Source organism: Trematomus bernacchii, unplaced genomic scaffold (assembly GCF_902827165.1).
Source record: "Trematomus bernacchii unplaced genomic scaffold, fTreBer1.1, whole genome shotgun sequence".
Lineage (NCBI taxonomy): Eukaryota > Metazoa > Chordata > Actinopteri > Perciformes > Nototheniidae > Trematomus > Trematomus bernacchii.
Window position 1 is genome coordinate 1,532,501 of NW_022987342.1, and position 13,993 is coordinate 1,546,493.

General features: G+C 42.7%; 2 protein-coding genes across 2 annotated transcripts; both read left to right on the plus strand.

Moving 5' to 3' along the window:
- Window positions 1-2,517: 2,517 nt before the first annotated feature.
- On the plus strand, window positions 2,518-4,900 carry hmx1 (H6 family homeobox 1). Its single transcript, XM_034130947.1, has 2 exons — window positions 2,518-2,818; window positions 4,049-4,900. The coding sequence occupies exons 1-2, from the start codon at window positions 2,518-2,520 to the stop codon at window positions 4,648-4,650; spliced, it is 903 nt and encodes a 300-aa protein (XP_033986838.1). The 3' UTR covers window positions 4,651-4,900.
- A 1,306-nt stretch (window positions 4,901-6,206) lies between these two features.
- hmx4 (H6 family homeobox 4) lies at window positions 6,207-7,143 on the plus strand. Its single transcript, XM_034128710.1, has 2 exons — window positions 6,207-6,429; window positions 6,569-7,143. The coding sequence occupies exons 1-2, from the start codon at window positions 6,207-6,209 to the stop codon at window positions 7,141-7,143; spliced, it is 798 nt and encodes a 265-aa protein (XP_033984601.1).
- The last annotated feature ends 6,850 nt before the right edge of the window (window positions 7,144-13,993 follow it).

A 13,993-nucleotide genomic window follows, 5' to 3' on the forward strand; every position in this document is an offset into this window, starting at 1 on the left:
TAAATCGATTATGATTATTGATGCATTCATTTGTCTCTCACAGCTGGTATACATAGAGCTAACTTTAATTACTGCTTGATATCCTAACGTCAATGTTAATTTATTATTTGATTTATCTTTTGTTTTTCTTATAATCTGATAAGTAACCACTAACCAAAGCTATCTAACAGTAAAGTGGAGTAAAAAGAACAACATTAGCTTTAAAAATGTAATGGACTAGTAGTATAAAGCTACCTGAAATGGAAATACTCACTACAAGTCCCTCAATATTGTACTTAAGTCAATGTACTTTACTACATCCAAAATCTGCTTTTACTACACTTCATTTTTGATAAAATAACACACTTTTGACTTGATTTGTGCAAAAGCTAGTAATTTAAAGATTGATTTAAAAAGAATTGTCAAGCACATATTATCAGCGATGAAACCAGTTGTTATATTCCTTTCTAGCTCGTAAACCCTTGCAATAAACAGTCCTTGTCATGTTTTGTATTATGAGTTGCTGGAGATTTTTCCTCTTGAAACTTCTCAGATGGTTTCATTTAAATAGCAGTTAGAGGCCCGAAAAGGAAAAAGAAAATCCAGAATTTCACAAAAACAGCAAAGATTATTAAGAAGTGCACAACCTCTCTAATTGTTGTCCCTTTGAAGAGGCCGGAGCCACTGGATAAACTATCGATAAAACAAGGTTTGGCATTTAAACACGGGAGATCAATCAGAAAGGGTCGTTTTTTTGAAAATTAAGACATATGATCTTTTGATATCATCTTTGTTTTTGTGAATTATTAAAGCATCAGAAGACTTTGACATTTTACTTTATAACATTAAACATCAAATTGTTCTTTTTCACAATAATAGGTTTGTTTTAATAGATTTGTCTAGAAGTAACAACATGTGTTACAAGAGTTCATTATGAACATGGTGTTTGTTTTTATCCCCAAAACTCAATAGAAAACTCTGTATTGCATGAAAGTTTAATAAAAAGCATCTGGCCTTGTGGGTATGGAGACCCGAAAAGAATCAAAGGCCATCACCAACGCCATATTTAGTGTTTTAGTGAGCGGCATTACAAGACAGGTGTAAGACTCAACACGGCTCGTGTTACTGTTGTCAACGACGAGTGTTAGGTTGAAGAGGAATATTAACACTGATCTGCTGTCAAAGGGCAAGTCTGGGGAGGGGGGAGAGAGAAAAGGGGGGCGGGGGGGATGAGACTGGAGTTAAAGGTCATTGAAGGAAATAAAAAGCTCAAATGTCTTGCCATTTCAGCGAAAAGGTTAAAGACGGCTGTCAGCACTCATTTAAATGTTCCAGATGATCCAATAGATATAATCTTATCTGCATATGTCCAATGAGCGCTGCACTCACTTGAAACTAATTATCCTAAGCAGAGCACTTTTTGTTAGTACAGTAGCAGCAAAATAACAGTTTGGAGATTAATTTAATGTATTTAATTGACTTGGTTAATCTCTCAGATTATCTGCGTTGTGGCAGAATATGAACCAAAGGCTTGTTGCTGGAAGTAACCTAAAATAATTAGACTAAAACAATGCTGCGCCGAAACAACTATGCAGGCCTGTGACAGCACCACTGAGGAATTCTGCCAAACGAGTCTAATTGTAAAGGCAGAAATGTGTAGTTAGACCTAATTAAACCAAAGCCCATCTGCAGACAGACAGGCCTATTATCAGGAGTATTGGAGCCATTATGCAAAGTTTATATAACCTTTGACAGCAGCAGCATCTCCGAAATGCTGCATTTCACGTTGCATTGCCAAGCCATGCATGAGCAATTGAGCATATGCGTTCAAAATCATAACTCTGAGACACCATCATGCCACTGGGAATCACCACTAAAATATTGTTATACCTATAGCCTACTGTTTATGCCATCAAAGGTTATCCAATCTTTGTAAAATGAGTGCAGGCCTCCACAAGATTAAAACACTAATAGGCTCTGAATTTACAAATGGGCTACTATATCAGTGTGGGCAAATACACCCTTAATATCGACAGGGTCCTGACTATACCTTCATATTTCAGAGAAGACATGGGGGGGAAGACATGCCCTAGTGGATCTTTATTTTGATTTGTAGTTTAATTGACCTAAATAAAGAGTGCTGTACCACGAACAGAGGTTTTCTCTCTTGGCTGCATGGCCTCGAGGGGATGTGAACACACGCGCACGCAGACGCACACACAAACACACACACCAGAGGGACGACAGTAATTATCCTTTCCCCGGAAAACCCCATTTGCTATTGTGCTCGTCCAATCGCTGGATGCCTTCGGCTCGTGGAGCGTTCACTTGACATCTCACTGTATTACAGCTTCCGTCTCCCTCTCCTCCCGCTGGCACCGAGGAGATCCCCGTCCCTGCAATGACTCCATATCCGATCCAGGAGCAAAAGCAGCATCGCTCGAAATGAAAGTTTGGACCGTAGGCTGCCTTAACGCACAAATAAACCAGGATTCGCTCGGTTTTTGCGTAAAAGCAGCGTGAAATCGGGGACAAAACATGCAGGAGAAGCTCAAGGACAACGGGACTCCCACTTCATCGAGAGCGTCGTCTTTTTTTATCGAGAACATACTAGGCAAAGGGAGGGATAAACATGAGTCGGTGACGGACAGGAGTCGCGGGGAAGCCGGTGTGGAGACCGGCTCCTCTGACCGAGTCCTGAAGGCACATCACGCCGATGTGAGCGCCCCAGAGCCGGATGGCTGCAGCTCCACAGCTCGGTCCCCGTACAGAGACTCGCCCTTACAGTGGCACCGCGGGGCAAATGCCTTAAACTTCAGAGCTCTGGAAACACCACAAAGTGAGTAGAGAGTCGCTATGAATCCTGAAGATATAACCATTATTTTTTAAATAGCAAACAAATGAGGTGCGAGCAAATATAGCCTTAAAGACAACAGTGTGATGCTGCTATTGCTGGTGTGTTAGTGAGGATTTAATATACTTCCGATTTCAGTTTACCATATTTTGTATAAACTGATTTTTTATATATATGTTTTGTTTTAGAATATTACATAACCGTTGTAAAAAGGACAGCAGTAGGTGCCATAGGGTTGTCGGTTCTAGGTCACATTTATTCATCTTTTATTCACATCCATTGTTTGGTGCCTTTTATTCAGGCCGTCAGGTCGTTTATTTAATCATGTTAATGTAGTAGAACCATATGAGTTCATATAGAAAGCCAGCTTGGAAGTTTCTCGCCTCATTAAACAAAACTAACACAGTCAGAACGAGTCAAGTGTGGCTCCTCTCTCTCTAACCCGGAGCTCACAGAGCCTCCCAGAGTGCTTTAAAAACCACCGATCCCTTGCCTTGTATTGCGTGCATTTTTACGGAAACCAGGGATTGCATCAATCTGTGAGACAAGACTGAAGGTTTTTCACGGCGGATCACCAGAAGCACAATTGGTCCTCTACCGCACAAAACCAGTGTATAGTATTAGTTGGTTGTTATTAGGAGATCCGTGCCTCGGTTTGAGGATTACACACAAATGTCCAGAATACAACCCAAAACAGATGCGCAGAAGCAATGCACGTCAAAGTGATGCTTTCACGTGCATGTCACTCACGCGCCATCATAAAAAAGTGCCCATCCCTTTACTTTTCAGATAGTTGGATTTCAGAATTTCAAAATCCACCCTTGTGTTTACAAGTGATGGTAAATGTGTGGTTAGAATTATTATTAATAATTATGAATTAATTATCTGTATCATAAACGAGCCTGACAACTTCCTTGATGGTGTTATGCAATCCAATTAACGCACCGTAGCTTTGCCAATACTCTCACCAACTGGTGAGCTTCGAAACACAAAAAGCATTTAAAGTAAATAGGTTAGTGCAAATGTCAGATAAAGGCAAAGTGTCTTTTTTTTTTTACTTCATAACTTTGTCTATCCTTCAGCTGAAACATTTTTGTTTGTATTCCAGTGGAATGAATTATTCCTCCACGATTCAACACTGAAGTAGGGCAGTCGTTTTAAAGCACTTTCTTTTAGCTTGCTTTGCAGGTCACTCATGTTTTTTTCTCCGTTCAGGTCCAAGAGATAATACAAGTCCAGGTGACCACTGTAGCTCCATATCGACCAGTGACAGGGGCTCCCCGGCAGTATCCGAACCGATAACTGAGGACAGCGACGAGACCGACAGGAAGACAGGGGACAGCAACCTGACAGACGACAACGAGGACATGCACAACGGCTTTGACGCGCGGTCAGAGCAAGACCCGAGCTCCACCCGGAAGAAGAAGACCCGCACCGTGTTCAGCCGCAGTCAGGTGTTTCAGCTGGAGTCCACCTTTGACGTGAAGCGGTACCTGAGCAGCTCGGAGAGGGCGGGGCTGGCAGCGTCCCTCCACCTGACGGAGACTCAGGTCAAGATCTGGTTCCAGAACCGGAGAAATAAGTGGAAGAGGCAGCTGGCGGCAGACCTCGACGCTTCACATGTCACACACTCCACCCAGCGGATTGTCAGGGTCCCCATTCTCTATCACGAGGGCCCCGGACACACTGCTGCACTGGGCTTCACCATGAACGGACATCCACTTTCTGCACCCTTAGCCGGATTCTCCAGCTACCCTCTGTCCACGTTCGCTCACTCCATGAGCTTGTTAAGATCGCAGATGACCGGCTTGGTGTAAAGACTTTCATATATAAACTGTTTGAAACATGAGTTCACCCTGTTCATACTGAGTCGTGCAATAACCCACACCCAAAGATGAGAGCCGCAGAGACATTAACATACAGTGATGAATCATCTGTATCTGTTCATACATCTATGCCCCTGTCACAGCAAGGCCGAAGCTGCTTATAGCCTACTGTATGTTTGAAAACACACATATTTTTGCAAACTTTTATATGTAAAGCCACACATCTTTCCAACGTTGTCACTTTTCCACATAATAGATGAATAAAAAAACTAAGCACAAACTTGTCTGTTTCTCTATTGATTATGAATACCCAATTACCTAAAATGTGTCTTCCCCTGTCAATAAACTTGCAGAGAAATGTTTATAGAGAAGGAATTGAACATATGTGCTCTGTGACACAATGAGAGATCAAGGCTGAGAACACGAAAACTGTATTTTTCGGGTATATATTTGCACTTGCAGTAGTTCTGACTACAAGTAGGCCTCTGTTATGATTATCCAAGCTATTGTTCTCTGCGTCAATATTAGCTGAGCAAGTAGATGTTAATGTATTTTCGATTAAAACTATTTAAAAAAAATAAAAATAAAATGGAATGGAATGGACAGGCATCTAATTACACTGTTCACCAAAATAAAATAGCCGAATATTGTATTCACAAAACCACGAGGCAATATTCATCTAAAGCTATATTATTTACATTATACCTATTTTAATTTGCAAAGATATAAATAATTTATAACTTGAAAATAGGGTACAGTGAACAATTACTTTAAAAAAAAAAATGCAACGAGGTATACATTTGGACAAGCAATTATGTCCTTTTGTTTACCGTTACTTAGGATATACAATACTAAAAGTAGCCAAACTCGCAAAGAAAAATATATCACTCACATTTTAAACCATGTGAACAAGTAAAAGTGTTTTTAGAAATACTATGCAAATTTCCCCAAGATACACACACAAATATATGAGCCCAGAGATGATCTGATTTGCTTTTAGGTTACACACACACACACACACACACACACACACACTAATCTGTGTGACTCGAATCAAGCCGCCTGGCCGAACTTCACAGAGATGGTGCAGCAGGAGATCAAAACCACCATCACATGTGTGAGTCACGGCGCACATACAGCATGGTGTGAAATAACAGTGACATTAAACTCTTTATTTTCCTGAGGGAGCACTGCAGGGCGGCGGACCCCGGCCGGTTCTCCTTGCAGCAGATGTATAACGATAAAGAGGTTGAGTGGAGGAGAGGGAGTCCCGCCCTCCTTTCGCATATCATCCCCTCGCTGCCATTGGTCCGTACTGCACGCTCATCTTGACCAATGAGCGAGGAAAGCGCTTGCCCCATCCGGTGTGTAGTAAGCGATAGAGGCAGAGTATCGCCAGCCCAGCAGTGTCTGCTCAGTGGCTGCTGCTATGGTAATGGTGCGTGTAGCATCGACACGTTAGTGGTCAGATTAACGTCCCGGGTGAGACTTAAATGCGAGGATAGACGCGGAAGTAAACAAGAAAAAGGATTTACGCGTTGGAGAATATGAACAAAGTGGACGCACCATGCCGACCCGTCGCCTCTCTGAAATTCACCATTGACAACATCCTCAATCTCAAGACAAGCGGGAGGAACCGGGACAGCTGTCACCCCGCCGGAGTGCACGGTGGCTCCGCCACGGTCATGCGTAAAGACGTCTTCCAGAGCCACCACGAGGAGCACGTAGCCAAGCAGCGACAAGACCCGGGCAGCAGACTGAACGACAGAGGTAAGAGGGGTTTGTTCATTTGGAGCTGTAGGTGTGTGCAGCGACTTCGTGTTATGTGTCACCATTACGCACCAGATTAGCCTACAGTTGTAGCAGCACAGTTGACAGGGGGTTAAAGAAAGTTTCTTTTTGTTCGCAGAGTTGCTGACAGACTGCAGGGGAGCAGCGGACTCGGTCATCATCAGCCGCGGGGACCCGAAGAAGGCGACGGAGGTGCGCTTCGAGAGCGGGGACAGCAGCTGCGACGACAGCAGTTCCACCACCACGGCCACGGACACCCACAAAGGTGGCAGCCCCGTCAAGAAGAGCAAAATGATCACGAAAAAGAAAACGCGCACTATTTTTTCCAAGAGACAGATCTTTCAGTTGGAGTCTACCTTCGACATGAAACGCTATCTGAGCAGCGCAGAGCGCGCCTGTCTCGCCAGTTCCCTGCAGCTCACGGAGACCCAGGTCAAAATATGGTTTCAGAATCGCAGGAATAAATTGAAACGGCAAATCTCAACCGAAATCGACGGACCTGTTAGCGATTTTTCTGAGACTGGAAAGCCCATGGTGGTGGGGCAGCTCCCGGCCTTGTACAAAGAGAGCAACCTGCTGGGGAGGTGCCTGCTGCCCATGCCTCTGCCCGTGGTCTACCCGGGGAGCAGCACGCCTTACCTCTGCTTCACTAACGCCAGCAAGTACTTCAGCCTGTACGACGGGGACGTATGATGGTGACATTAAACCCACGTGAAAGAGACACTTTTTGGTGGGCTGTAGTCAAGATTCAAGCATTTAAAAGGGTGTTAGATGGGGGGCCAGACCTGCGGCCTTACTGTTTTTGGAGACTGTAGATAAAACGACAAAGGAGAAGTTACATATCACTTAAAAAAAAGCTGATTCGGTATTATTTATTTATTTTCTTCAAAGCTATGGATTTTGTTTAGGCCTCACACTAAACCTACTACACATAACCGTTTTTAGGATATAGCAGGCTAAGCTAATAATAGCCTGAGGGAGGCCTAAAACATTATTAATCCTAACATTTTATTGTTTACATGACATGGCATTATTATTATCATTATCATTATTATTATCAACGACAACAGCATTTCCAGCAGCCTAGCCACCAAAGAAATTATAGCCTAGCTATTTGCATGCATTTCCTGTATCATAATGAATTTTGAATTACTGAAATTATCTATGTATTTAAATGAATGTAATTAACATTTTATTATATATTTCACGCATGTCTATTTTGTTTTCTGAGTATCCTACTATTCTTACTTTATTCCACGTTTGTCTATAGGCCCATTACACCATTTATTCAAACTGTAATTAAAACATCTTCATTCAAGAAATATTTTTATTCACTATTTTCAACTGAACTGTTTGTGTTTCGGACCAGTTTATCTCTACATGACATTGCAGTAAATGAGGATACAATGAACGTGCAGTCAGTTTAATAATTAAAACATGGTTATGTTATTACAGAATCTTGGTCATTTCAGCATAAAGTCTTGCATGGATTGTTTAGGTATAGGCTAAAATAATATGAGAAAAATTCATGAAAGAAATGTAACAAAATCAGCAGCTGCAAAGCAAAAACGTAAACAACGTAATGTAAATGAGTGCTCCTTAATGTAAATCCAATGTAAGTGACCATATGCTCGCTTAGGCCCAAATTGCTTGTAGACACACACACTATTTTTTCAGCAAGTAACTCAGGCCACAACACATATTTACAAAAGCATGTACTGTGTATTGCGTTTACTGTGTTTTAAATTAGGAGCAAGGCAATTATAAAACATTCGGAAACCTTCATTAAATCCATTGCTATACGTTTGATATAATACAGAGAAACAAGACCACTTAAGTTGCAATGATGTCAATACGTTTGTGTAACATGCAAAAAACAGTGAATGTGAATTTCTAAAATATATATCCGTTGGGGATATAAATAATTTTACGAGATAACCCACAAAACATTTTGGGTAACACTGATCTGTTACCATTCTTGTACGTTTCTCTTGCACGCAGGTATAGTGGTGTGCACGGTATGGGACACATCCCATTTTAAGTTTAAATTCAACAATTCAAATGTTTTATTGTGCACAAAAGCTACAGCGATGTTGTTGGCAATTAATATCTAAGTCCTGTGCCCTGCCAACACTGTAACACACAATATACTTAAAGACCTAAAGAATTAAGGAAGTCAAATAGTGCAATAAAAAATCGTTTGAGTGACAATGGTGGAATAAGTAAGCTATGTACAAGATACAAATAAGTGGGAAAGCTACCAGATATACCTGGCAAATGAATACTAAACACAACATTCTGAGCAACGTGAGCCACTCATTTAGTTCCTTAGAAAGAAATATTTGGAAAATATTAACCCGTGCATGCTGAGTTTGAGGGGAAGTTTGTGAGACAGCGTCTACTCCAGCTCTCTTCCTGAACAGAGGCCACTCTGCTGTCTATACTTCAGGCACAGAACATTTGATCAGCAGCCTCAGCAGAACTCAAAATACACAATGGAAAGCTATGCTCTGTGAAACCGAGCCAAGGCTTATTCCTTTTGTAATACCTTCAAGTAAACTCAAGCATATTACCAAAGACTTGAGTTTGCGCTTTGGTACCACACCTCAAACAGCAGAGAGTGAATTAACACACCGTTCTAATCCCCAAAAAGAAAAGAGTCATTGGGTTTGTGGATTTGGATGTCCAAGTTGTTGCTTCATCTGCTTTGTGGATTGAGAAACATAAATATATTTCTGTTACTGGTGATATAACCTGCAGATTGAGGATGTAAATGATGCATTATGTTAATTCGATAATCTGAGATTTTCTTTAAATACTGAGGTTGCTGAATACGATCTTCAACACCAGATAATGTATTTGGCAGGTTGTATATTTTTTATAAATACAACCCGTATGTTCCTGTGATTTCTTTTCTTTTTTGACTTTTAGAAAAATATTAACAGTGTAGAGTTATGTTGTGTCTTTACAGGGACCACACACAACCATTTTATATTGTATTGATCCCTGCATGGACCGCTTTACCCCTCACCATCCTCATGACATGAACTTTAAAAGCCCTTACGTGAACAGGATTTTAGAGTAGCCCAGACAAACACTGGATCCAACCCAAATCTCTCTTCATGAATTATAAGAGGAGGAAAATAAGAATCATGCCATTTTCTTACATTAATGAAAATCCACTTGACTGAGCTGACCTTATCAGGGCTGCCCTTTGACCCCCAGTGCCCTTTACTAGTAAACTTACCCTTCACATTTTTATCCAGACAACAATCGTACTCAATTGAAAATTAGAACTTTAAAGGCATACAGGAAGGGCATTTAAATGATGGGATTTTACATGAAAAGGACACCTTATGTTCATTATCGATCCACTCCACCAAGCAATACAAAATTCTCTAAGGCGTTTGCATGCATTATTATGTGTGTGACTCAGAGACATTGTGTGTGTGTGTGTGTGTGTGTGTGTGTGTGTGTGTGTGTGTGTGTGTGTGTGTGTGTGTGTGTGTGTGTGTGTGTGTGTGTGTGTGTGTGTGTGTTCACAGACGAAGAGAGGCCTGTTATGTGCAGCACGCTGTCTCGTGAATCAGAGCTACGAGAGAGTTACACTACTGCTCGGCTCAGTACCCAGAATCCCTTGCGGCTGCCCGCTCAGACATGATGGCAGACTGTCAAGATTTGAGGTGTGGCCAAATGGCATGCAATTAACATTTAAGCCGTATTTTATGGAGACATAAATGGAATATCATAGTATATTAAAGGCACTCAGACTGGATCTTTGGACTGCAGACAACAGGAAAAAACTATTCTTAATACTAAGTTTTATTTATTATGAATGACCACCATTTGTAAATGCACTTATTAACGTCAATGCTTTTCATAAGAAGTGCTAATTGTTTCTACCACTGTGCTCTTTTGTCACTCCTCTCCCATTCTTACTGTAGTCGCCTCCCACCTCTTGCCTTGTCATAGCTCATCACAGCAGTGTGTGCACTGAAGCCTGACTGTGTGCGACTATGACTGAATGAGAAGGGCAGAGGAGGAGTGTGTGTAACAAAGAGAGAGGGTAGACAGAAAGAAAGAGATCTGCCAGTTGATGAGTGTATGTTTGTATTGGAAAAAATACCATAATGTTTGTATTTCTGCATGGGTCTGCGCCTCTCTATAGCCGGGGTCGGGCTGGTCAGGAGCAAGGAACAGCTGTTCCTGTTGGATGGAGAGCAACTGTGTGTGTGTGTGTGTGTGTGTGTGTGTGTGTGTGTGTGTGTGTGTGTGTGTGTGTGTGTGTGTGTGTGTGTGTGTGTGTGTGTGTGTGTGTGTGTGTGTGTGTGTGTGTGTGTGTGTGTGTGTGTATGTGTGTGTGTGTGTGTGTGTGTGTGTGCACATGCAATACGCCAGGGTAAAACTCTCCAGCAGCTCTTTTCTGCATGACTAGAGGGGGGCCGCTTTCTCAGCTCGCTTGTTACTTTAACCTCTGTTGACCTCTCCCAGTCATCTGACAAAGGTCATCGCCCAAGACGATGGGAGAGACTGTCCCTGAACAAGAAAGCACAGAGAGACTGTCACAAATACCTCTTTACATCGAGGCATTTCCAGGGCCAGTATGGAGCTGTGACAAATTGAAAACCAGTATGGGTATTTTAACCTACTTGTTCACCAACTATTTGCCCTGGCTGGAATCAAGAGCTATACATGTCAGAGGCTGGGGGGGGGGGGAACTTGGGAAACAAAGGTTCATGCGTACAATAAGTGGCTTGAACACGATCACACATTGTATAGCCTGAACGCTGTGGCATACATACTAGGCATACATGTAACATCATTTATTATTCACTATAGTTTAAATAACTACCAATTTGCTATCATTGTGGCATTAGCCATTTTGAACAATGAATTTCGATTCTGCTTCAGGTGCATACAGAGGTTTATTTGTTGTGTTTATAACATGAATACACTTAAAGAATATCAGTTAATAGTGAAAATACCATACTACTGTAATACTAAATACAAATACGATTTGCCTGGAGAAAAGGGCTAATAACACAATGATACAAAGAAGTACTTACTGATTCAAAGTTTAAGATAAGATTTTAAAGTTGTCAGAGAAGACGTTCGTAGAATTCAATCTGACTTTGTAAGTATAAGAGCAGCCTGAGCACATCTCCAACACAGACTGCCACTGTTGTTACTGTTTGTGAAATTCACGCTGGCATTGCAACATAAACAGTAAAGGTATGAAGTGGCTCCTCTGGTACAGTCGATGGAAAACCAAACCGTCTTAAGGTGGTTTGTAAGTTATAAACCAACTGCAAACTAACAGTGGCCCCATCATAGAACTAGAACGGATTGATTTATTGGAAAAGAGTGTAAAAGATTCATAAGAGGGATCTCACATGCCATGTTTTAGGCTCTGGGTGTCAATGGTGTATGCAACTGTCAGTGTGGGAGGGAGCACTTAGTTCAACAATGCCTTAACAACGCTGTCATTACGATGAAACAGCATGTGTCTCCAGCAATAGCCCTGTTGGAGGATTCCCCCGGGGAGTCCCCATGCACTGCAGGGCAACCTGAGACCAAAACGACATGACACAGCACATTGTGAGGTAAACAACAAGGCTATTAGGCTGCAGCCACACGAGGACGATAACGGAAACGAACCAAAATCGTTATCAAAAAAGTATTCCGTCCACACGCAATAGGCACCAGAAACGTGTCCGTTCACACGAGACCGCTCGACCCGCTGGAGACGCTGTAGTACATATGCCGGGCCTGTAAGTGGCGCTGTACTTCTGCCACAAAATACACCAAAAGCAGCGAAGAAGACTTCCCGCACACGCATGGTTGCCTTCTGTTTATTCTCCGCGCTGGATTTAGCAGAGGTGGGGTTTCGCCGGTCAACATGTCCGTTAAAGTTTAAATCTTCTGGACAAAATTATAAAAGTGCCGGTCAAAGGTCTTCTTTGTTATTTATTGAGCTTTAAAACAAATGAATAACGACTCTATATAATAATATAAGAATAATACACGGAGGACGGAGGCTCTCTTTTCCTCCCCCTCTCCTGACAGCCCGTCAGTATCCGTGGTCTCATGCAGCTGGCGGATCCAGTAATGAGTGACACGACAGTAAAAATAAACATATTTATAACTAGTTTAGGTAGTTTGAGAGGTAATTAAAATAGCGAAGGGTGATGATCTAACTTGAAGTGTGTGTTTTGTTCCGCTCATCGCTCCATCACAGCGGGCGGAGCTGCAGGTGATCATGAAGAGCTGCGTGTCTGGAAACACTGGGGCTATTGCGTCATCGTTATCAGGAAATGATCGTTATAGGGCGTAGACACAGAACCGTTTGGCCCCCCAGAGCGTTTCGTCCGCAGATCTACCCACCTTTTTCCCTGTCAGCCTCGTGTGGCCGAACCGTCTATATGATAGAGAACTGTAGCAGATACGACCGTTATCGTCCTCGTGTGGCTGCAGCCTTAGTTAGAGGGGAACCTGAGACAGGACGCCTGTGTGTGTGTCACACTTATGCGGCTTTCACACCAGCGCTTTTCCCTTTCTAGCTCCTAGCGAGAGCTTTTCTGGTTCAGCTCCGGTTTCCCTTTTCAGCTCCCGCCCTGTTCACACCGCCCAGAGCTGCCGAGAGATTTTCTCCCACAACAACAACGGGCCGGGGACTGCGTCGGGTCGACGATCGTGTTGCTTTTAATCATACGAAGTCGGATTAAATTAAATAACGACTTCTCCAACCTTATACTTTTCTCCAGAGTGCCGTGGTTCATTGTTTATGAATGTGTTTCAGCGGCATTTACCGACCGCTACAGTGCTGGCTGCTCTTCAACGGGAGTTTATTCTCCCGTTAGCTCCGGGTTAGCTCACACGGCTCTAAAGTATTCACTGTCTGACTGTCACACAAGCAGCTGATACAGATCCCCAGTTCCCCTTAAGTGAATGTGTGTCAGTCTGAATTGACGCTGTTTGGCATCACAACGCTGTTATGAAAGTTTCTCTGGTATAACATGGGTGATGTTAGCATAGCAACCGAAGCTAAACTGACTACTTGCTAAGCCGTTTTCTACAGGCACATTTTACCGGCGTATTTTTCATTATGATTCTACTTGTGATAGTCAGACATGACAACCTGTGCAGCCCATGTATTAATTCCATCCGATAGCTGCTATAATAACAAACAAAACGTCTGCCTGCTCTCCACAATGATCAATAACAGCGAACGGATGGTCAAAGTAAGGTTTCCTGCACGCCTCGACGTAAGCGACGCCGCGTCATAGCTCCAAAGCTCTTGCCTCTGGACCGACAACTTTTTGGAGCTGGAAGTGAACCGCATTCCGGAGCTATGACGCGCCGCCGCTGCGGTGTGAACAGGAAAAACCGGCGCTTTTCAGGCTCTAGCTCCCAGCAGGAGCTGGAAAAGCGCCGGTGTGAAAGGGGCATTAAAGACTGTTTGATGGCCTATTGATCGGCTAATTTAGTCACCCCACCCCCCCACCTTCTCCATGATGCAAATTGCTGGAGGAAATTGAAAGAT